General features: G+C 39.9%; 1 protein-coding gene across 1 annotated transcript; it reads right to left on the bottom strand.

Moving 5' to 3' along the window:
• Positions 1–506: 506 nt before the first annotated feature.
• Positions 507–14,546, bottom strand: DDX24 (DEAD-box helicase 24). The gene is made up of 8 exons (XM_032188955.1): positions 13,820–14,546; positions 10,577–10,954; positions 8,960–9,113; positions 8,059–8,574; positions 5,824–5,899; positions 5,053–5,241; positions 3,094–3,223; positions 507–1,345 (listed from the first exon to the last, which is right to left on the bottom strand). The coding sequence occupies exons 1-8, from the start codon at positions 14,544–14,546 to the stop codon at positions 1,113–1,115; spliced, it is 2,403 nt and encodes an 800-aa protein (XP_032044846.1). The 3' UTR covers positions 507–1,112.
• Positions 14,547–24,752: the final 10,206 nt, after the last annotated feature.

The following is a 24,752-nucleotide window of genomic DNA, read 5'->3' as shown; positions in this document are numbered from 1 at the left end:
AGTCCAGAGCTGGCAGGTGACTGTTTTCTGTGCTCCCACCTATACAGATGTCACTGCTGTGTCTTACCTTTTGGGTGCTTCTCCCCTGAATTTCTTCTCCTCAATTGCTAAATGCAAAGGGAAAACTATGAGAAATTTAGAAATTCCAAGGAATTGAAAGCAGACACAGACTTTGGGTTTTATACCAAATATAATTTAACAAGAATTCAAAATACGATTTTCTTACATAGTTTAAAAAACATTTTTAGAAAGTATTTGCCCAGGTCAGGATAAAATGATTCAGAAGTACAATCATCAGGAAACGCTCTTCATAAGTGACATTTCATATCATCATCTTTTCCAACAGAAAAAGGTCATGATTCAAACATGTTTTCAAACAGACTTAACTTGAGATACTAATTAATAACATGCTGAATAGCAACACTCTTTCCTGAAAAGTCTGCCTGGATGGCATATCTCCCAAGGTCAGTCCTGGATTACTGCCACCTTGTGTTTTTTTTCCAACATTCTTAACCATAGTAACTAAAGGAATAATGGAATTAGACACAGTGGATAACAGCACTGAGAAACAGTATCAGAGGGGAAAGCAAACCGGGACAGATTCACATAACTACAATTCTAGCCTTCCTGGTAACACTACCTGTATTTACTGCCTTTCTCACTGAACTGACTGCAGTAACAGCCAAATCTGCCATTAACACCAGCTCAGATTGTCCCCCACATAAAGCCTACCTTCCCCTTTAATAACACTAAAATTCAAATCAAGTTACATTAGAGTATGTCCACAGTGAGTTTTACCCGGTACTTCCACCTGCCTTATAAAAAGAAGCAATGAACAGAACTATCTCAAAACTAATTAAATTCTATTAATATGGACAGTAAGAAAAAGGATGTCAGAAAATAAGACTGAAGACGGGATTCAAGAGTAACTAATCACGCGTTAACAGTGCCCTTTAGATCAACATTTTGCTGTGTGCCTGCACAACCAAGACACAGGAATCATCCCTTGATACTACGTGTTTTCTAGCTGAGCTCCTGCATAAGAACTATCAGCCTTGATAAGACTAGTCCTTGATTCCATCACAGCAGGAGATCTTGCTTAGTTATCTGATTTAATTTTTTTTTGATTTATTCTTCCTGGCTTGTTGTTTAGACACGGTACCCAAAGCAGATTCTGAACTGCCCACTGAGGTCTGAGGCAGGAGGAGTTTTCCAGACTGTGTTGGGTACTTGGTTTTCATAAAGACTTTGAACAGTGGCTGGGACAGCATATGTTTCAGTTGTTTCTTCATTCCCTTCAGCATCTTTTGCTTCTGGCTTTCTTCTTGCTCACTAGTTTTTCTTCCTTGGGAATGAAAATCAAAGATACAGAATGTTACAAAAACAGAAGAACTTGCACTGGCCTGTTTCATCTGCCTTTAGCATCTGCCCCTACTGCTACAAATCTCTCTCCAACAAAACCGCTCAACTCCAATGAAGTTTTCCAGTCATCTGTGACATTTCTAGATCACCTGAGGTTGTCCACAAGAAAAACAAGTAAGAATAAACATGACTGAGTAGCTCTATCCTAGGTAACATTCTGCTAAATCATTCACTTGACTCGCAACCCAGAGCATTCAGCATTCTCTCAGGAACAAAAAGAAAAGGGGTCGAGAAGACAAAATATTAACCAAGGGTTTCCAGCTCTGGCAGAAACTTCTCCTCTGTAAGTTGTTACCTTATGTGAGCCTCATTTCAACACCTGTTAAGTGGGAAGCCCTTTCTTCCTTATACATAAAAAAAAACAAACAATGAGATGGCCAGATTTAATAGCGTAGAAGGAAGGGCACAAAAGAGACCTGAGATAGTTCACAGGATCAGAAGTCTGATCTGGAGGGAATAAATGAAATTAAGGTTATCTGTAATGTAAATTGAAAGGACATTACTACATCCTTTGTAACAATGTAAGAAGCCTTTTATTTATGGGAAGTATGACTAAGACTTTCATTTGTTTCCAACAAGCTATGGAAGAATTGGAGACTGAATAACTGCATGAATCTGGCAAGATTCTGGGTAGCAATTACAAAGTGCTTCACTGAAGAGCTGCAACTAACTTGCATTAGTTGTGCTGTTTTGAAACTTATCTCAAAGTACAGAATACTCAGATTATGTCAAAACAGACAGGGTGCTAATTATCTGAGAGCACTGCTGAACAGTTTGGACAGATCTGATTAGTCTTTGCTTGCAAAGTGGTAGAAAACAAGCTAGTCTATGGACAAAAGAAGGGGGAAAATATATATATCTGAACACGCTTTAAGGTTCAGGCATCTCTGCATTAAGCAGCTACCAGGATAGAGGCAGCTTAAGCTGAAGTGACCCAGGCAGCAACTCCATTCAGTACACCTTCTGGACTGGTAGGAAATTATACCTTCAGCTCCTAAAATTGGAACACAGTGCGGCATTTAACAGTCCATCTAAGGAGTGCAAAGCTTCATGGCATTCAACTAATAGGCACCTGTAGCTGCACAGCTTTATGTATTCCCTCAGGCACAGCCTGCAGAATATTTAATCTTAAAGTACAAGAAAATATTATAGTTCTAACACACCAACTGAAACCTCAACAACTTGCATACCACTATTCGACACTTAGCCCACACAATTCAACCCACATAAGGCTAACATAATTTTTGGTATTTGCCAGCGTTTCCTGGGTGTTCCTCCACAGCACTGCCTGGCTCCTGTCCTGCTGCTTGACTACAGGGGGATGGGAGAAATGAACAGGAGGAGATAAATAGCTTTTTCTTTGACACAGAGGGGAAGAGACTCCCACAGGACATACTGAACCATTAGAATACCTTTAAAAGGTTCCACAAGTTAAGCTATCCTATGTTGCGTAGACTTGTCTGTCTTGCCACAACTCATTCCCTCACTGCAGCACTACTACACAACCATCCTGAAAACACTAGCAATGCCGCATACTAAGAAGTAACACTGCTTTACTTCCCCTTATGCCCTGCAGGGTTTAAAAGTTCTTCTGCCACGGTGGCACTCCTTTTGGACACCAGTGCTATACAGGACTAACTGAGCACACCCATAACAAGCATTACTACTTGCCCATAAGGAGGTCGTCATCGAGATCAACTTCAAGAGCCTCTGCAGCTTGCTGGAGCCAAGAATCGTGTTGCTTTGCTCGGCTATTGAAAAATTCTGCCTTCTCAATCTGCCGTGCCAAATTCATCCGCTCCTGCAACAAAAGCGCATTGCAGACATTTCAATCAGGTTTAAATGTGGTGGACTCCAGCAGAATCTGTGTTTGAAAACATGCATTACAATGCAACTGAGGTGTCAGCCATGCAGAGAGACAGATGTGTTTGTTCCCTACTGCTGTCCCAGCTGACAGCCTATGTAATACAGACATGTCATTTACCAAAGCGTTTTCCTTCTTCAGATATCCATGACTGAATTTGACTCCTAAAATATCTCAACTTCTAAACATCACTGAATGTTAGCACCTCATTCTTTAAAGGAATTGTTGTAAACACTTCAGAGACATCAGGGACAGATCACCAATCATTTCCAAGTATAGCTGGATCTTAAAAGTTACCAGTTTCAGCAACGGGGGACAGCCACTAGCTTCATGCTAGTCTGAAGAACCAAGTTCCTGCAGGTCACACACGTTTTCAAAAATGTACCTGACTTTGTTTAGGCATAGGACAAAATGTTCCATCCCTCTTTCCAGCTGCTCATATGTGGAATGAAGATGTCCAGCAAACCTAACCTGACCTGCAGCCTCCCAGCTGGGCCAAGCTGTCTTAAATAGCTAATTTGTTACGGAAAGAAAATCTGCACTGACATTAAATAATAAATCAACTTAGCAACAACTTCTGCTGTTTGGAATGTGCCTGCGGTTGCACAAAAACTGTGTGTAGGACTCCCTTACGAGCCCAAATGAATAGCTGGGTGCTGCACAGTTACAGCACCACCCGAAACTGCGAAAACAATTAAAACAGCAGAAACAAGAAATTAAACTTGTAATTGACTAATAAAACAAGTCAATGACATCTCCTAAGATCATTACAAGGAATTCTAAATAGCTTTTCCATCTTTGTTAAATTTGAGTCCTTTTTTGGTCTTTTCTCTACCATGGTTCGCCAATTCTATTCCTTTCAAGTGTGAAATTCCTTCTGATTTTTTACAACTTGAATGAAGGCAGGCAGAACCAGGGAAGAGAGTGCAAAATGGACAGACATAAAGAACTAGCAGCACTATGAGTCCCAATTACAAGGGCTTTGTGATTAAGCCAAGGGCAAAGTGTAAATGACACCTGACCATGCGAAGGCCCTAGGAGGCTAGAGTTCTGTAATTACAATTAGAAAGACACCTTACCTGGGGAAAGGAGCACTATTATGGAGAGAAGAGAGTGAGATGATAGCAGGAAAATTTAAGTGTGGGAAAAACATTTACCTGCCCATTAATTGACAGAGCATGAAAACTGCCAAGAGCTACTCATGAAGAAATGCCGAAGGGACCCCTGCAAGAGCACTCTCAAAACAAGGTATTTTTTCAGTAAGCAGAAACATTGCTTTCTGAAACGTACTGTTTTGTAAATCCTAACCACTGTACATCTTGGGAGTTACTGAATTCTCCTTGGCTAAAAAAGGGAAACATACCGGGTTCTGACCAGGTTCAATGGCAGCCAAACCCCACTGAAGATCCTGTTCTAGTACACATGTATTCCTAACAGAGACTTTAAACAACTTAACATCCCAGCTTCCCAGCCACCAAGCATACACACCTCCCTGTACTATTTTTGGGAATCTAGTCATGAGAAGCTCTATGCAATGACAGGCAAGACAAATGTAAGTGTTGTTTATGTCTGAACACTTTTCTTGGGCCAGTTATTGAGGAGAAACAACAAATATTGGTTTAAAAAGATAAAATGTGATTTTTCAAATCCAGGTCCTGAAGAGTAAAGTTCATCTGAAACCTGGAAAGAACGTGATGGGCAATGCAGTAATGTAAGCAAGCAAGTAAGCAACTACTCAGGCTGCAAATAGATTGATGTTTCTTTACCTTGATAGAAGTCATATACTTGGTTTCAACTGGGAAAAATGGCAGCTCTTCACTCTTCTCCAAGGTTTTATAAATCTTCCTAAAATTGATCAAGTCATCAGGGCCGATCAACAATAAGCTAAGGCCTTCATTGGCAGCTCGGGCTGTTCTGCCGCTTCTGTGTACGTACAACTCAGAAGTGCGAGGGACCTGCAAAACATCAGACAAATGATGAAGCTGGCCAAGGGAGCTTACCAGCAGCTTGTCATTCTTTGGCCAAGAGACTGCCACATAGTACCAGGCCTTATGATAAATTGCTTTTTATATGCACATGGCACATTGCATGTAACACAGCTGAAGGTAAGTGTGAAAGATGTTGCCTTGGGACACTTTTTGTTACCTGGCCTAGTATTTTTGTAACAGATTATGCCAGGAAGTCTTCTCCTAACTTCTGACTCTGACATTTCATTTGCAAAGCAGGAAAAAAATGTATGCGTGTATGTATCCTCAAAGAAGAGCTATAAGGGTGAGTCATGTGACACCTCTGGGTTTCAAAGTTAAGAAAAAAGCAAGGAGAATCATATCTGTTATGTCATTTCTTATATATAATCACACATTTATAATGACAGTCACTGTATCAGTGGTACAAAGCACTACAGGACAGTTTAATTAAAGATGATTAAATCCTTATACTCTTAACACAGGACTGAGAATCAGAGCTTTATAGTCTTTGGGTTGCTAGTAAAAGAAACTTACTCAAAACCAATATAGTAAAAGCAAAAGACATTTAACCTGGTAGTGGATGACATGCTGCACGTTGGGAATGTCAAGACCACGAGCTGCAACATCTGTTGTCAGGAGGACACAGCTGAGAAAGTGATAATATTTAATGAACATAAAATTGAAGCGTAAACCATCTGCCAAGAAATGTATAATACATGACCCTGAATTCTACCACAGCAATTTAAGGAATAAATTTGTACTATATCATCTGCTAGAAATACGCTATTTGTTTGCCCTTACAGAAAATGATACCCAATATTACCTTACAGGCCGTCTTGAAACAGAAACTCTTACAGTAAAAGAAATAACATAAATGTTACCTTCAGCAGGTTCATTCTGTTTCTAATAATGAAATTCCCTACCTTGCTGTATCCTGTTTTCCTAAGCTTTTATTCTCAGGAATTCACAGGAAATAGCATAAATCACTATTCACCAACCATATCCAACCCCTTGGCAGGGGGGAGTAAAAGCGCTCCCTCAGTACCTTTTTCAGTGCTCTGCCCAGACTGGATTTAAAAATATCATTAGTTTGGTATGACAATAGCATTAACGACAGTTATCTTTTGACAGGACATAAAGGCTATTACACATTTCACCAGCTGAGAAAATCACCTTATTATTAACATTATAGATTTAATTAACACTTCTGGGGGCTGAAGTGTCTTCTACCAAGTCATACTCAATTTCTTTACATAAATTAAAAACTAGAAATATAAGGTGGTTATTCTGTTCTAATAATTAGTATTTCCCTTCACCCCTAGAAATAAAGTACTCCTCAGAAAAGTCATTCTTTTATATAAAAGACTGTTACAGAGACAGAAGTCTGCCTAGGGTATGGAGCAATTTGTTCATTAAAAAAAAAAAAAACAAAAAAAACAACCCTCCCAACAGCTGAAAAGAGTTATTTGTAGGTAGCATGAATTTGTTAAGATTTTATGGCATCTGACTGCATACCCTATGGCTACAAGGTTCAAAGCAGAAATAAACAGAAAATTCCATGGTGTGCATTCTGCAAGAGGCCGTTATAGATGCTTCTTGCCTTGTTATAGTTGTTATAGTTGCTTCTTGCCTTGAAAATCTGAAAATGCTCAGCCTGGCCTACACCAAGGCTATTGAAACTACATTTTGCCAATGGATACTGCAGATCTATCATGACAATACAATCTGCTTCCACTGCCCGAGTCTATTACTGTGGTACACGTTCCAGCACAATCAGACAGCACACAGTACTTTGCACCAGTACTAAGCTGTGAGGCTTCTTGCTTACTGAAGTGTTGAGAACACACACCTGCCTCCCAAAGGCTGTTTCAAAGCCAGAAGGAAACAATCATTGTTAAAATGACCCAATAGGCATGCCTGGGCAAATCTGACAGCCCACTGCTGCTGAAAGGCACAACTGCCTCTTCACATTGCTCTATGATACTTTGACCCTCAGGAAGCTAATTCATCTAAGAAAACCTGCAAAAGCATAACCCAGCAAAAAGTGATTTACTTTTTGATAGTTTTGTGAGAGGAGCCAACTTACAGGAGCTGTAGAGCTAAGGTAGAGGGCCTGAGGGAATGTGCAGCATGATTATAAAAGCATATAGATGAGAACAGCGTAAATGACAACTCCTTCAGCAATAAAGACCCGCTGGATCCCTGAGTAATTCAGACTCCAAGGGACTTCAGGAGGACTCCAGCCCAATCTTGTGTTCTAAGTTGGATGAGCTACATGGCTGTGACCAGGTTGTTCAGGGCTTTATCCAATCAAGCCCTTAAAACCCCCCAAGAATGAAGTCTCCTCCAATGCCTGTCTGTTCTTACAGAGACAGCTCTTTCTTGCACCCAGTCTGAAGCTCTCTTATTTCAACTTGTGCCTGTTGTCTCCCATCCTCCCACCATGCACCACTGTGAAAAGCCTGGCTGTCTTCTTGATTACCCTAAGGCACTGGAGGGCTGCCATTAGGTCCATGCTAAGCCTCCTCTTTTCTAGGTGACACAAGCCCAGTGCCCCCCATCCTCCCCTTACAGAGGCTTCTCAGCCATTTTGGTGACCCCTGTACTGAACTCAATCCATCTGAATGCCTCAGCCACCCTATGGACCCCATCCTTCATTGTCAGTAACTTTGGCTCAGGAACCAGGGACTTACATCCCCAGCCAACTCTCCAAACCTTCTCTTATAACATGGCTGTTTCCTCTCTTCTCCCCCCCATTCTTTACATGATTTTTCTCCTCTACTAGAAGCAGAACAATCAACTTACCTCTCTCGCTCAGCAAACCTTTCCAGGTTTTTTAACCTTTGCTTCTGGTGCATATTGGCATGCAAAGGAAGAGGATCACAATTTAAGATTGAGAGGAGAGAACTGAGGCGCTTTATACAGTCTATGCTGTTTGCAAAGACCATGGTTCTTCCTGGATACTGGAGAAGAAAGTAATAGAGATAATAGTCCTTCTCGTTTGTATCACAGTGGATTCTGGTCTCTGTCAGAGTTTCAACAGTAGCCTCTTTCCTTGTTAAGTCTATCACTTTTGGTTTGCCTTTTATTCCTACTTTTTCCATTAACATTTCTAGTTTGGTCTTCTTGTCCATTTTCTTAGCGTTCTTTTTCTGTAAAACTCTTATGGGAGTCTGATGGACTAATGTCAGGGTGGCAGAAAAAACAAAAGTCTGTCGTTTAGGGTTATACTGTGAATCATTTAAGAGTTCCAGCAACTGAGACAGCTCTAAGAAATGACCTCTTTCAACCATTCGGTCTGCTTCATCAATCACAAGGCACCTGTCAAATAGAAAACTTACAGTATAAATAGAGTTGTGTGGATAAATACAAATCTGATATACTTCAAAAGAATCTTTCCTGATAAACACATAAGAAAAGATCTGTATGTACAACTCAAAGGAACAATAGATATCCTAGGGTAGCTACAACAGCCTTACACATTTCTTTCTGAAAAAATGGGTTTCTGAAAGAAAAATAAGTTTTTTGTTACTGACTTTAACATTTCCCTCTCTCCACATAACCACTATGCACTAACCACTATACTCTGGCAATAAAGTAAGCTTATCTTACATAGTTTAAATTGCTTAATCAGTTAGTCAATGCAATCACTATATGCAGTGACACCCATTACAGCATTCAGCAGTTAGTCTAAAAGCACCCTTACCTGAGCTGCCGAAGATTGGAGAGATGTGGGTGTTTTGCTTTCACTAGTTCCCACAGACGGCCTGGGGTTGCAATTACAATTTCTGGCTTTCGATTCAGTACACGTTCTTGCTTCTGTGCGGCCATGCCTCCAACTAGAATTGCAGTCTTAATGCCTAGAAGATATAAATTATAGCCTTTGTTGAATTTATCAGTGAATATCTTTATATACATCCACTCAGAGAAGTGAGTTAAAAAAAAGTCTATACCACAACTAGCATCAAGCCTCTCAGCCAGGACATTTGTGGGCTTCTATACAGCACTGTCAACATTAAGGCAATGCTGTCAACTTTGCAGAGAAATTCGTGTTAAAGGAAGATGTTAAAAATAAAGTAGTCCTTCTCCTAGTGCATATAATAGCCTTTCTTTTAGTGCACCTGTCTTCCAAAAGCAGCAATAATCATGTAGGTCCTCCACAGCCATTAGCTTTTTGTTTTACCTGTACTGCAGAAACTCCTGTTTTGTCAATTATATCCGTACGAGCAAGCAAGTTCCTGTTAGGAATAACCAGCTGGTCCCTCTAAGAATAAGAAAGGCCTGTCTTACCCATTTGCTATGGAACATTTTTAACAAGGATGTTACTGCCTAATGGTTCTCTGGACTGCAGAGTGGTGCAGAAACCCTAAGCCAGTTTTAAGCAATTTGCTCAAGTACTAGAAATTTGGCTCGGGAAGCACAGGCCCCACACATAGCTTACTTCGTCCTACTTCTTCAGATGATACACCAACACAAATGAGGAACTCAATGCTACTGTGCAAGTACTGTGCACAGCTTTATGTTAAGACAAAGCTAGCTCACATCAAAATTTTCTCTCCTGCTACAGCAACTGCACATCACTTGGGCAGCAGATTTGTATATACAAATTGCACCAATCCCGTCAGGACTGTACTGACATAAATTGATTATTTTAGGCTAGGAGTTAAAATTAGTGTTGTAATCAGCTGTAGACTGATGAGCACAGCAGGATACGTAGACACCAAAGGAAGATGCTCTTAAGCAGTTCACTGCAATCCATATCCTACGGTTGATGTTGTAAATAAACAACTGCTGCTGTTTGAGAAGAGGGGAGTTACTTCTCTATTCTCCCCATCTTTAGTAGTTTCACATCCTCACTCATTCCCTTAACAGATGTGCTGACCTCTGTTTGGATGAGAAAGGAGCAAGATGAAATTCCTTTCATCAATATACTACCCAGTAATATGCTGTGTTTGACTGCTGTTGCAGGTAAGTCAGACAATGTAGCAAAGCCTTCTACCCTTAAAATTTATTTTTATTTTTTTAATATATATACATATATATAAACTGTGGCTTTGTATCTAGTATTGATTCTGTGCTTCCAAAGCCCAGGTCAATAGCTATTTGTACAAATAAACATTTTAAAGCAAAGTATCCCACATTGTTTACTTCCATGTGCATCTTTTTGAAGAATCTTGTTGCATTTCCCAAATATTACTGACTGTGAGCCCTAACCCTCCAAAAGCCACCCAATTTTATGTTGCGAAAAACTGTGGCACACATTCTGGCTCAACAGACTGCCAAGCCCCAAACCCAGTGGACACAGCCCTTGTGGTCTACATACCTGTAAACTTTGTGACTGCATCGATGTGGTGTTTTACTTGCACAGCTAATTCTCTTGTGGGAGTAAGGACCAGTCCTAAAAGAGGTCTCTTTTTATGGAGACCAACAGCATGCCCCTTATCACTAGAATCAAATTCATCATTTTCTAGCACCTTCACACAGCCTGTTGCAAATGATGCATCATCTTCATCTCCGCTATCTTCAACCTGCTGATGGGTTAGTTTTTCTGCTTCATCCTCATTTTCCCATCTTGTTTCATCATGATGCTGATGGGATTCTTTAGAAACGCTGTCATTTCTGCTCATTGAGCTGTTTGATTTTTGCCATTCCAGCACAGAGTGAATCATAGGAATTGCAAATGCAAGCGTTTTGCCACTTCCTAAGAAACAAACAAACAGAGTTAATACAGACTGACAAGACACGAAGGTTATTTGAAAAGATGAGAAAAGCAACAGCCAATCACACACTGTTCTTAAAACACAGTTGTAACCCACACAAACTCTTGATCTTTAGAAGACCAGAAACTTGTAACAATAGCATCTCTTCTCCTGTTCCCTTCATACATCTTCTTGAGGTCACCAATAACATATTTCCTGGGGAATAAGTATTTTTTTTCTAGCAGGTCAGACAGATTCATTTGTTCTGAAAGTAGTTTTAAAAAGCTGCAGTTGCAGCCAAGATCTTTTTAAAGAACTGTATGCCCGTAAGGAGAATACCATGCCCTAATTGACAGTTCTGATCAATGTTCTGCAAATAAAGGAATAACAAATGAGGCCAAGGACAAACTGGAAAGTACTTGAAGGATTCACTTCCATCTTTAATTCGTAGTAGTGTTTACCACTTTCTGAAAAACTGTATTTTGACATACTCCAGCCTCTAATTTCCTGATCCATCACAAGCTCAGATTTTTATAGTCAAAACACATACATCTGATTTAAAGAGGTAAGGCATTCAACAGAGAAGGGGTTGTCAAAGAAAAAGAAGTGCTCCCCTAGCTATAATTTCTGGGGTTCATTGCACCAAACTGTGAGTCACATCCCTGACACATACTCCCTTCTGAATTATCTGCCACTAATAGAGATGTTAGGAGAATCCTGATAGCACAGCAACCTCAGCTAAGGTTCTCATAAACATCAGTTCATTAGTCATAAAAAAGCACGCAGAGCACCATACACTATTACACTACTCCTGCAGCAGGCCACTGCTGGGAAGCAGTCCTCTGGAAATCTCATCTCTATTCCTTGAGCGGTATTTGTCTGTATTACAAGCCCACGGTGGTTTGCCAAAGTCAGCAGTACAGTATTTTGTCTACTTGGAGGAGAGTCTTAGTATTAGTACCATTAGCCTGACATGATGCTGATCTTGAATAATATACAACGCAGTCTGTCTGGTGCAAATGTCAGCACTGCACCCAGCCAGATTGTGGCAGTAATACTCAGAACTAATCTACAGATACCACATTCATTCAAATATTGAATAATCACCTCACAGTCCACGTTATCTTCACAAGGCACAGATCACATACGATAGCCTCACCTGCAACACTAGAACAGTGCATCTCAGTCCCCAGATCCTACAGCTCAAGCTAATGCATGCTCTCTTCAATAATTTTACATTGTAAAATTTTTGCAGTTTTCTTAGCTCAAAACCTCACTAGTTCTTCACCATGATTAAATTGTAATGAACAGAACTAGTTAGCTTCACTGCAAAAAAGACTTGAAATTTCCTGTGTCTGATCCCCACCATATCAGAATCTTGCTATCCTCTCCTACGGTGCTAATGAAAGGTGAAGAATAGTTCTTTCATTTGCCAGTGCCCTCCCTCAGGCCCAACGCTGAGGGAAGATGCATGATGTGGAAAACAGAATGGGAGAGTTTTAGATTCTCCCACCTGCAGCACTTTCTTAACAGACAATTGCTCACATCTCCTCTTAAGCTTCTGCAGGAACACTGAGACCCATTGGGCTCTCTAGAGGGAACCAGGCATTCTCTCATAAAAGAGCAAAATAAATGAGCAAAACAGTCCTATTAGCTCAGGGTTATGCAAAATTAAGACAGCAAGAGCACAACCTGTTACTAACTGTGCTTTCCATTCCGCAGCTAGGGAGAGATTTGTTTTCCAGCACTGCCAAAATGGCACCTTTCTGCAGCACAAATACAGCATTTAATTTTTCAGTTCCATTTTCAAAAACACTCCCTGAGGGGCTTAATCTAATCTTATTAAAGCCTAATAACACCAGCCTGGCTTCTAATTAAACTAAAAATGCAAATGACTGCATAACTTATTAAATTAGTTACTATACCTTCATGCTCAAGAGCAGTAAATGGCTTTACAAGGCAAGTAGTGAGATAAGGCAACTGGAACAGATGAGAAGAGAGCAAAAGAATCCTTTAAGCCACACAGCTTGCAATTGTGCTTCCTATTTTTATCTTTTATGGGAAAAACATGTTGTAGTGTCAGAGAAGACAAAACTTCAAAGGTGTTATCAGCAAAAAAGTTAGAGGGAAAGTAACGTTCAGAGACTTCATAATATTGTTTAGGTAAAACAGAAGCTGTAACAGATTTCACTAAGGCTAGCAATGCTCAAAGATAAAAGGCATGAGCTGGTCACAACCTGGACAAGAGACTGTTCCATTAACTTCAGCAGTACTATGTAATACTCTGAGCACAAGCACTGAGAATGGCTGCAGCTACTAACAATTTACAGCCTGAGTCCACATTAAGGGCACTGTCTGGGCCTGTGTTGCTATAATAATGCTCTGAAACACTGGACCATACCCACTGTGATTAATGCTCTGCACCTGGTCTTTCTTACTTGCTTCTCCAAGCCAGTACCAAACCAGATCCAAAGAAGGCTGGCTCTCTTGCCTTGACAGGGACCTCCAAAAAAAGTATGCTGTTGGACTATGACCCTGTTTCTTTCCTTAATTCCGCTGTTTGTAATGCATCACTTCGCAGCTCTTAAAATAAGAAAATTCGAGGAGGACCAGAGAAAGACAATTCAGTCAAAAGATAAAACCTCACTGAGACTTAAAAGTTACGCACATTCTACCTTGTAGAGCATTAAAATTTAGTAACTGACAAACACAAAATATTCCATCTTTACCACGAACCATTACTAATATACTGTATACGCAGGATCCTCATACCCTTAACCTACATATAAAAATCTTAACAATAAGTAGCATTTGAAAATGGAGATGGAAAACTCACTGCACGTACTACCAGTTTAATGGACTCATACCCGTTTCTGCAGCACCAAGCACATCCATGTTATCCCGGATTGCAGAAGGCAAGGCTAGTGCTTGAATAGGCGTTGGAGCACTAAACCCCAGGTAACTCAAGGCCTTCAATACTGGTTTAGGTACAAACAGGTCTTTCCATGCGGACACATCAGCTTTGTGATCAGTTGAGGCAGATAAAACTTCTGTTGACCAGTTTTTGAGTTTTTTAGAAGTGGTTACTGATGGAAGAGCTTCCTGATCTTGAGAGGTCTTATTTTTATCTACCTTCTTTTTCTTTTTCTTCACAGCACTTTTTGTGCTCGAAGTGCTCCCAGCTGTATGCCCACTGTCCTCACAATTTGTGCCTTCGATTATTTCTTCGCATCTCGTCTCTTCATCAACTGGCACATCAACTTCTGTTGCATTAGTATCATCACTTGTATCTGTTTTGGTTTTCAAATCTTTGCCTTTCTTTTTCTTTTTGGGAGGGACGACAGGTTCTTCCTCCTCCTCGCTCCCGTTTGAAAGACTCTTAACCTTTCTCTTCTGCCCACTTACTTGTCCCACTTTGTTAGAATTTACCAGCTTGTACTCCGTAAGTTCCTCCAGGCATACTATATCTCGAAACTGTTCATCAGCAAAGAGATTGGGGTCGATTTCCACCGTTTTCCATTTCCCTGTCACTGCAATACCCTTTCTTTTCAGTTTAACGGAAGATGTAAATCTCCTTCCTTTTTTGGCCTTCATTTTTACCTAAAAAGAAACTGAGAAGAGAAAAAAAAATAATAATTAAGGCGCCAGATCAGAAGAATTAAGATTACATTGACAATATTTAAAAAAATGGGGGGGAATGCGAGGCATAATTCTTCTAGTTTTAGGGAACCGTCCCAGCAGCAGGCACACGGGACAGACGCGGCCCCGCCGCGGGGCCGGGCGCTCCCTCAGGGCCTGGGCCCTGCGCACGACGGGCGCCCCCAGGCCCGTCCCGGCCGCCGTTACCGTCAGAGCCGTTACAGCCGTTAGAACCGTTACCGTCACTGCCGGTACCCGCCGCGTGCTCTCCCCGCGGGCGCCGCCATTACCCAGTGACGTCACTGCACGGCGCCCGCTGCGCCCTGCCGAAGGGGGGCGGTGTGCGCATGCGCGCCGCGGGGCAGGAGCCGGCGCTGGGGCGACCGGGGCTGGGTAGAGGCGGGGGCGGCCCCGCCGTGTTTCTGTCAGGGGCTGCGTTCGTCTCCCCCCGGCGCGTTAGGGGCTGTGCTGCTGTTTGATTAACTTCTGCTTGGTGAGACGCACTGGTGGAGCTCTGACAGAGAGAGAGGAAAATGTGTTTACCTTCCTGCCACTGAAAGGTTTCCTTCAAAACACAGTCATCACCTCCGTGGATTATTTCTGCATCATGATGTGCCTAATGCGGCTCGTTCAAGAAATAATGCACTAAGGGCCTCTTAAATTTCAACTCTGAAATTAGCACCTAAGGTTGAATGTCATCAGCGTTGGTCTTTCAATAAAAGCCTCGTTACTCATACTCGGTTGTGTGTTACTGCGTTCTTTATTATTCCCTGTTCAGAATGTGGGTGAAGTAACGTGGCTGGGAGGAAAGCTGCAAACAGCTCTCAAGGCAAGCACACTGCTGGGGTCACGGCGTGATTCTTCCCTCCTCTGTCATCCAGTGCTCCTTGCGGCTTCAGCTTGGTGTAGGAAGAGGACATCACAAATTACAGACTATGATAATGGAAGATTTTTATTTCTGCTGAAAGATTGGCAGATGCTCTGAGCGGCTTCTTTGCTGTGAGACATGGGGAAGAGAGAAAAATGGGAGATTTCAACGTAGGCAAGACTAGGGCGGTAGATTACAGTGCAATTACAGCAGCAATTACAATTATTTCTTCTCTGTGGTATCTGCAGGTGCTTCCTGGTTGTGTGACAAGATGGGAAAGTGGAAGTGTTTTTCTTTTTTCCCCCTAATGTGTTAAGGCCAAGGAAAGAAATAAGCACATTAAATGTTTTCCAGGACAGTTTCAGATCCAAGTAACCATTGTTAACGCCTCTGCCAATGCATAATATGAGGAACTATTTCCAATTCACATACTCATAAGCAATGCTAAAGAGCATATGAATTTTGCTGCTCTGTCCTCATATTCTGTAAGAAATGAGTTGAAACCAATGAGAGTCCTGAAGTGAGTTCAGGGAGCAGAATTTGATAGAGTTTAACCTGCGAACCTTATTTCTGTAGTGCTGAACTGGAGATACTGATGACTGCTAGAGCTAGCAAGCTGTAGAAGCTGTGACTGGATCTTCCCACCTAAGTTTAACGGGGGTTTCAGCAGTCTTAATGCATTTCTTCATGAAAAGTATTTTTCCATCCAGGTTGTGTAGAATCAAATTTAACACTGAAAAATTCACTAGTTTAGATTTTTTCCACGTTATCTCTTTTTATTTTACTGAATATTAGCAAAAGAAAATTCTCAGAAGCAAAAGAGAGTAATTACTCTCAAATTTAGATGTGGTGGGCTTCTGAATAAAGAGTAAAAAATGTGGACAGTAGAGTTCTTACCAATATGTTGTCCTTAAATAGTTCCAGAGTTTGTAGATCTGTCCTGAAAGAAAGTTTTAACAGGATAATGACTTGCAAAACTATGCTGAATTATGCTTTTTAATGTAATTATGGGGATATTTTTACAGAGGATAGGAGTATTCTGGTTATTCCTCAAAAATCCATTTGTGGATGCAGCTGACTTCTTAATCAGTATTTCTATGTACTATTTGTAGACAAAGAGACAGAATTACAGTCCCTAAATCTTAATTTGAAAGAAGGCATATGACAGTTTGTAATGAGCATGGAAGTTCAGAACAGTCTGCAGAAGAGGTGTCAACTCTTACTACCATGGCATCAACTTCTGTAAGGCATTGATATTCTGAGTTGCTTTGAAAAGGCATAACCAAAGGAACTAAACATTTGCTTAGTTTTCAAGTAACATTAATCTTCCTGAGTCTTTGTTACCTCAAAGTGACACAGCTTTGCTGTTTTGCGAGAAGCCTTTATCTACAAGAAGTGCATGTGTGTGTCTTACCAGAAAGACAGATATTAAACAGTTGGTGAATACAATTCCATTACTGACAGTCCAAAGTGAGCTATTGGTTAAAAGGCCAATGGCAAACAAAGCTTCTCAAGGTCTGCTTTTCCTCCTACAACTTCTTTAGATCAACAGTTATTGTGGATATTTCGAATTGAAGATAATAATGTGTATTACTAATAGTTGCAAACCATACCAGCTGTATGTTTGTATAACTCATGTCGTTACATACATATTTTATTATTTTATCAATAATATCCAAATGATTTAGGCCAATATGTCTGAGCGTGCAAGAGAAATTGAGAATATTGATGTCTTTATTACAAACCTTTATTTGACAACTGATCCTTCTATCCATCCCAACTGTAAACTTGTAGACCAGTAGCCCTGAGATCATGGATTAAGCCCTACTATGTGGTATTATATGTTAGACATTACATGTTCTGTGCATTAATATGTTGATGTTTTATAAAGTACAGAAGACTTCTCCTAGAGTAGGTCAAGCCAGAGATCTTTTTAACCTTTAATTCTGGGATAAGTGATACAGTAACTACATTCAGTGCCAGGAACTGCTGAATCTTCATGTGAAAGACTGATGCAGGTTTTCATTTAGTAATCACATCTGTAATGCTTTGGTTTACATGTATTTCTTGATTTTTCCTTTCTCTTGCGGGAACATCAGTATCTGCCTAACTACTGATCTTAATAGCCACTTCTGCTAATAAAGGAATGTCACCATGTAATGATTTATATTGGTACTGACCTTAAGGCACATTTTGCACATGAAGAGTATGTGGCCACTGGCCACTGGGGTACTTGAAACCTCTTGTGCTTTGCAGGCTGTAGAATTTGGTCTTCTGTCTTTCTGTTATGGAATTTCAGATTAGGCTGTCGCCCTGTCCCTGAGGTGGGAAGTAAACTCTTGGTTCTCTTGGGCTCAAGGCCTTTGTTCCCATATTTAGTTCTTCAATATCATTCTAGGACTGACAAGATCCATTAAGACATAGCATCATAGAAATAATAATCTGAGAGATGGACTGTTAACTGGGAGAGAATTCTAGGATGGTTTCTTCTTTCTGTCTTCTACAGTATTCTGCAACATTTTTCCTGTCTCCCCACTGTTGTTAAACTTCATTTGAAAAGATATACTGCCTTGACTGCACTGCTTTTTTTTTTTTTTTCTCCTTTCCTTTCCTTTCCTTTCCTTTCCTTTCCTTTCCTTTCCTTTCCTTTCCTTTCCTTTCCTTTCCTTTCCTTTCCTTTCCTTTCCTTTCCTTTCCTTTCCTTTCCTTTCCTTTCCTTTCCTTTCCTTTCCTTTCCTTTCCTTTCCTTTCCTTTCCTTTCCTTTCCTTTCCTTTCCTTTCCTTTCCTTTCCTTTCCTTTCCTTTCCTTTCCTTTCCTCTCTCTTTGCTCTTTCTTTTAACTTACCAGCTGATTCGCTTACTAATATGTGTGAAGCGTTTCTGCTATATAGGATGCTTTGTCAAAGACAGTGCTTCTTCTTCAGCTAATGCACTTATAAAAACCAGAGAGCAAGATAATCTCCAGGCATGAGTTTTAAGAGTACTGGCACATTTAACAGTAGGTACAATAGCAAAGACTTTTTCAAGTACAGATATATCAAGGTGAAGATTTTTCTGCATTACTGAAGAATAGCAGAGAGGCCTTCATTTAAGACATGGGAAATGTTTGCAATAGTTACAAGTATAGTCAGATGCAATAGATACTTCAGAATGTATTTTAAATGAAAGAATAATAAAGAAAGTCATGAAGGTAGCAGGGAATAAAACAAAATCCTGTATTGGTTAGTCAAGAGCAGATGGGAAATCAGGCTATTTTACTTGACCTCTTCTATTTTTATTTATTTTTTGGGGGGGAGGAAGGGTAGAAGGGAGAAAAGAAATGGTTTTATGGACAGAAATATACAGTTCATCTAATCCATCTGGACACCATCAAAATGTTCGCTATATGAGAAATGGTTAATAACGAGGAATAGATGAGAATTTTGAGATTAAATGAGTTGGCTAAAGAGGGATGGGAAACGCTTCTTTTATTTGCAGGAGCACATTGGTGTGTATATTGATAAATTAACGTATCGGGTACAGGGAGTTTACTCAAGGAGTTTCTTAAGGACTAATCATATTTCATTAATAACTGTGATACAATACTAAATTTGCTGATGACACAAAGTTATTAATACAGAGTGTAATTATGATACCAGTGAGATTGAAAGGACTTTAAGGACCAGAATAATGGGATGGATTTACTCCCACGAAGTGCAGCACCATTCAGCTAAGGCTAATACTAAGAATTCAGACTTTAAGATAGGAGTTAATGAGTTTTAGAAGACTGTGGACAAGAATGACCTCATGCATTAATTGATCACAAGATAGCTGTGAGCTGCCAATGTGGTATATTTGGTAAGCTAATTCCTGTACAGAGTTCTTCATGGAAGGAATTACTTCCCTGAAATTCCTCTCTGCAATACCATTTGTCATTCTGGTCACATTTATTCAAGAGAAGTGAAGTCAAACTGCAGCAGATGCAGAGAGGACAGTAAGGGTGATGAGGCGAATGGAGAGCCTGTTTTAGGAGTGAAGACTAAATGCTCACCTTAGCTTGTTTTAACCCAGGATTAGAATAGACATGACTACAGCCTTTAAATAACAGGAAAGGAAGAATGATTTAAAGTACAGGACAACACTGGCACAAGAAGAAACCCAGTAAACTGGCCAACAGTAATTTTAGGTAGGAAATCTGAAGTTTCTATGGCAACCAGAGAGTAAAGATTACACAAAGACAAAAAGTTGTTAGTTTTAATATAAAGTTTGACATGTTTATGACAGATCGTGTTCATGGTTGTCATAGCAAGGAACTGGACTCACTGGCTAGCTCTGTGTTAGGAATTTAATGGTGCCAGTCTGGCTCTGAGGCTCTCTCACCATGTCCACACACACAAATTCACTTAACCTCCCGAGCTGGGGCACGGGCATCCTTACTGCCTGCAGAGGAGTCTCTGGGCTGGGCTGAGCTCCAGTCCCTCTACTGCTCCCAGTATCATTTAATCCATGTTACTAGTTCCAGAGATGTTTTCAGGTCCCTGCTCATTGTAAAGGGTTGAGAAAACTGATACCATATTGTATAGAACTCCTTAATGAAATCATAGAATCATAGAATCCTTTAGGTTGGAAAAGACCTCTGAGATCATCAAGTCCAACCATTAACCTAGCACTGCCAAGTCTACCACTAAACCCTGTCCCCAAGCACCTCATCTAGACATCTTTTAAATACCTCCAGGGATGGTGACTCAACCACTTCCCTTGGCAGCCTGTTCCAATGCCTCACAACTCTCTCAGTGCAGAAATTTTTTCTAATATCCGACCAACATTATTGAGATTTTTACCATTAATGTTCCTATTTTTAAAATGTAAGTAAATTCTGCTTTATGTAGATATTCTAAAAATAGTAAACCTGGGGGAAAAAAGAAAAAAACAAAGCATTCTTTTTAAAATAGAAAATAATTCATTTAAAATTCATCAAGTAATATGCTCTTAGATACTACTATTTGGTTAGAAATCCTACAAATATCTGGAATGAGGATATACATAAATGTATTTTTTCTGTTCATACTCTGTCTTCATGCAAGAGCATTTAACTACTTTTGGAGAGTGGATAGCAGATTTGACACTGTAGGGCATTGGTAGTTCTTACGTAAAGATATGAAGAATGCAGCTTATAATCTTACAAATACATATTTATTATTTTTATTTTATTTTATTTTATTTTATTTTTTATATATATTATTGGAGGGCACTAAATTATAGGAGAGAATATGGGGACCAGTATACAGATGATGACAGCACAATGAGTACTTTCCAGTGTTTTCCTTTTTAATTATATAGCTGTTACAAAGAGTTGACCAAAGTGGCAAATGAACAATCAGAATTTTACTGCAAATGGCAATAAGAAAATGAAGCAACAGTTTCTTAGCAACAAACTAGAAAATATGCTAAATAATATTTTTTTCCTGCTGAGGTTTGTGTATGCTACGTTCCAAGTATTGTTCTGAAGTAGACATGGATTTTTGTGCGTGGTTCTTTTAGAGGAATGTTCTTACAGGTTTGCCTTGACATGAAGGTTTTCTGAAGACTAGCTGTTCACGGACACATTTTTTCGTAGAATAAGAATGGAATAAGAAATTTTATTTTGCAAGCCTAAGGCACTAGGTGGAACATTAAAGCTGCATTTTTAATGGTTTGTTGAACTGCAGAAATAATAAAATAAAATAAAATAAAATAAAATAAAATAAAATAAAATAAAATAAAATAAAATAAAATAAAATAAAATAAAATAAAATAAAATAATAAAACCATTCCCATCAGAAGTTGCTCATTTGGACATGTTGGCAACAGTTGATACAGCACTGGCTGTCTCTCGGTGGTGGTGAACAGATTGAATCAAATTTCTGCACACTCAGTTTAGAGGTTGAGTCCTGAACAGAACTGTGATTATGCAGTGCATAATTTACATAGTGTACTGTATGAAAGGGCATTTATTATTACTTTTAATATTAAATTAACAGGAAAAAGGGGGAATGACAGAATGAAACATTTAAATTAATTTTGACCTTTAAGGAAACTCTTCATTTTGAAAGGAAATATTCAGCTAAAAAGAAGTCTAAATTAAAAATATGTTAAAGAAAAGCCAAAAAAAAGGGGAGGGGGGAGGGGGGAAGGGGAGTGCTTAAAAAAGTGCTTTGTCCTTTTTTTTTTTCTTCTTTTAAAAATAATCTAAATATATTCTACTGATTTTTTATTTTTTATTTTTTTTTCCTCTTATTGGTTTGGCCCTTGCATAGGAAATTCTAGCCTTTTAATGGGGAGTACATACACTTTGTCTGAAAGCATTTCTTGGCATGTCCTTCTACATCCTCCAAGCAGTTCTTTCAAATTTCAGCTGACATGGGCATTGCAATGCATGTTGAGACTTCCTGAATTTTCAACTTTGGGGAATAATTTGCTTACAGGTTAATTCTTTGGGAACATGTGACAGGTAAAGAATTGCAACTTTTTCAAAGCAATTTCCAGAATGTAGACACCCAGCTGCTGGGTAGCAAAGGAGAACTGCGCATGTATGAAACACAGTAAATCCATACACCCAAGAGTCTGTGGATTCAGCCAGTGTACTGGAGGAATAGCCATATCCTTCCCACTATCTTGCCTTTGGTTTTAGTCAGAATCTTTATTGCACGTACAGTTTATTGCAGTAGAACACAAAAATAACACCATTTCTCTTCTTTCAGTTAGGTATACATGCTATTGTCCCAGGTGCTCTGCAATTTTTTCCGTCAATGAAGGATTATTTAAAATCAACCCTGTTTTGACTTTACAGGCTTACACAGCTCCTCTGTTAAAATGGAGGTCCCAATTCACTCTGGATTTCACAAAAGCAGTGTGAAATAGCACTTCATACTATTACAATAGCTCTGACAAGGTTGAGAATGAAGCTGGAAGTAAAGCTTTATTTGCGAGGAGAGAGCAGTGGAAAAGGGAGGAGCTGAAAGCAGCAGCAGCAGTGGAAGTGAAATCATGCGTGACTTTCATCACAGATGAGAATGAAAGACCATTTGGGAAGAATATGCCCGCAGCTTTACTACTGGGGAGATTAACATATATATGTACTTTTGGAACAAAATATGCAAGCTTTTTTTTTTTTTTTTTTTTTTTTCCCTATCTAAAAAAATTTGTGGGTCAAAAAGAGATAAGTATATTGAATAGTGGCAAGTTAATTCCTTCTTTGATGTTCATTCTGGTCTGGTATTTAATTAACAGAAGTCTCATCTTTATTCTGATTTTCACATTTACAGGATGTTACAAACATATCTAATATAAACATATTTCACGTATCTATTGATTTTAAAATTGACAGGAGTTATGCCTGTGTAACGTTGCCTGGACTGAGTTATAAGCACAGCTTTTTAAAGACATTAAGGGGCTTGTTTGCATCATTATAAAAAAGCCTGTTCTTTTGTGGCTTACAAAAAATATATAATATAAATATGAAAAAACATCCTAATCATAAGGCTAAACTCAACATGCCTCAGTCTTTAAAGCTGACTTTTGAAATACCTGACTTGAAAACTGCAATGAGCTCCTAATTTGAGGAACATGAAAGAAAAGTCTTTGCTCTTGGAAGACCTTTAAGATTCATGAGAACTATTTGCAAGGTGAAATAATCACAAACTCGCTGTGAACAAACTTGTGAAAGGATTTTTCTGACTAAGGTTGGGATTTGAAGATGATTTCCTAATACTTTACCATTGGATGTCTTGGGTATCAGGACTCTGAATTTGAGAACATTTTATTAAGCTTGATTTTTTACTTATTTATTTATTTATTTATTTAATTTCTGCCTAGTTAGTTAATGACTTTGAGAGGACATTGGTAGCTAATCAATTTCCAGTCTGGTAACTTTTTCTACTTAAAAGGATTATGCAAAAAAGGTTTTCAAAATAGTGTTCCTGGTTGTACACATTGGCTCATCAGAATGTCTTGAAAACACTGACTGTTTCAGTTTTCAGTTACATAACAATTAATTATTTAATTTTTGTATGTACTTTGGTTCAGATTTTTCTCTTGGCAATTTTGATGTATGTTTGAAATAATGGAGATGCTTTAATTCTTTGCTGGTTTAGTGGCTTAACTGAGCACAGGTCTTGGCCTATCCAATAGAGAGAAAAATAACGCACCTTTTATTTTTATTTATTTATTTATTTATTTTCCTAAATAAAAGCTGAGATACCAATCAGAAAAGTCAATCAACTTCTTGGCAATGGGCTACATAATATTGTATAATCCTTACAATTTCTGGAATTATCTTTACCAACAAAACTTGCTGGGTCATGGGTGCTTTTCAAAGCAGCAGTGAAATATTGCAAAGTCCTCAGACAAGCTCTTGTAAAGTATTCACAGTTGTTTGTTTGTTACGAATGTGGTTGTTTGGTTGTTTCCATTGCAGTAATTGCAAAGGCCAGTGTCTCAAAGCCCAGAGAACTCCCTGGCTAGGTGAACGCCAGGTGCGGTTGTGTTTGTTGATTCTCACCCTGCATGCGTTCCGCTTCACTAGCCCACCCCAAACACGCTGTTATATTAAATTCTTCAGAAAGGTAGCGTTTCCATGTTTATTTGTTCATCCTTCAGGGGTGAAAGTGGCATACCTTTATTGTGAAACACTCTCCCTTACACCCCCAATGCACCTTTTTGAGGCAGGCTAAGTCCTATGGCTCCCAAGGCATAACTGCATGCCTCAGGGAGTGCTCCTGTAGCAGGGCTGAGGAAAAGGACAGCAAAAAATGAGGAATAAGAAGTTATGAAGAGTGGAAATGATGTCTTTGTTGCAGGTTCACAGTTCCCTGATAAGTATGTCAAAGGTTTCTTTTCATCTTCCTCCTTTAAATGAAATTAATTTGAAAGCATTCAATGGGGGAGGAATCCGCTTTGGGCATTTCACATTACATGCAGAATTTTTGCAGCTTTCTCCCGTATCATTCTCCTTCCAAGCACTTCGGAGGCGAGGCACGGCCGAGCACACCTGGCCGGGGGCGGGCGGTGTGAGGGGGGGCTCCCGGCCCGCAGCCTTGACGGGGGAGGCCGCGCTGGCGGCGGGGACCCCCGGGGAGGGGACGGGGGACGGGGACGGGAACAAGCCCCCGGTGTCTGAGCGCTGAGGGGGCCGGGGCTGCCATCGCGCTACGCCCCCTCCTCGCGTTCAGACGCTGCAGTTTTGCCCCGCGGAGGCCTCTGTAGCGCCGCGTTGCCCCGGCGACCGGCTCGGGGGGGCTGTCCCGGCCCGCTGCCGGCCCGGCCGGGGAAAGTTT

Source organism: Aythya fuligula, chromosome 5 (genome assembly GCF_009819795.1).
Source record: "Aythya fuligula isolate bAytFul2 chromosome 5, bAytFul2.pri, whole genome shotgun sequence".
Lineage (NCBI taxonomy): Eukaryota > Metazoa > Chordata > Aves > Anseriformes > Anatidae > Aythya > Aythya fuligula.
Note: the sequence above shows the minus strand (reverse complement) of the source record. Positions and strands in the feature narration are given on the sequence as shown.

Coding starts and splice junctions, on each gene's coding strand:
- DDX24 (XM_032188955.1), bottom strand. CDS start 14,546: ATGAAGGCCAAAAAAGGAAGGAGATTTACATCTTCCGTTAAACTGAAA. Junction 9,114..10,576: donor TGCAGTCACAAAGTTTACAG/GTATGTAGACCA, acceptor TATATCTTCTAG/GCATTAAGACTGCAATTCTA. Junction 5,900..8,058: donor AGGTTTGCTGAGCGAGAGAG/GTAAGTTGATTG, acceptor TCACTTTCTCAG/CTGTGTCCTCCTGACAACAG.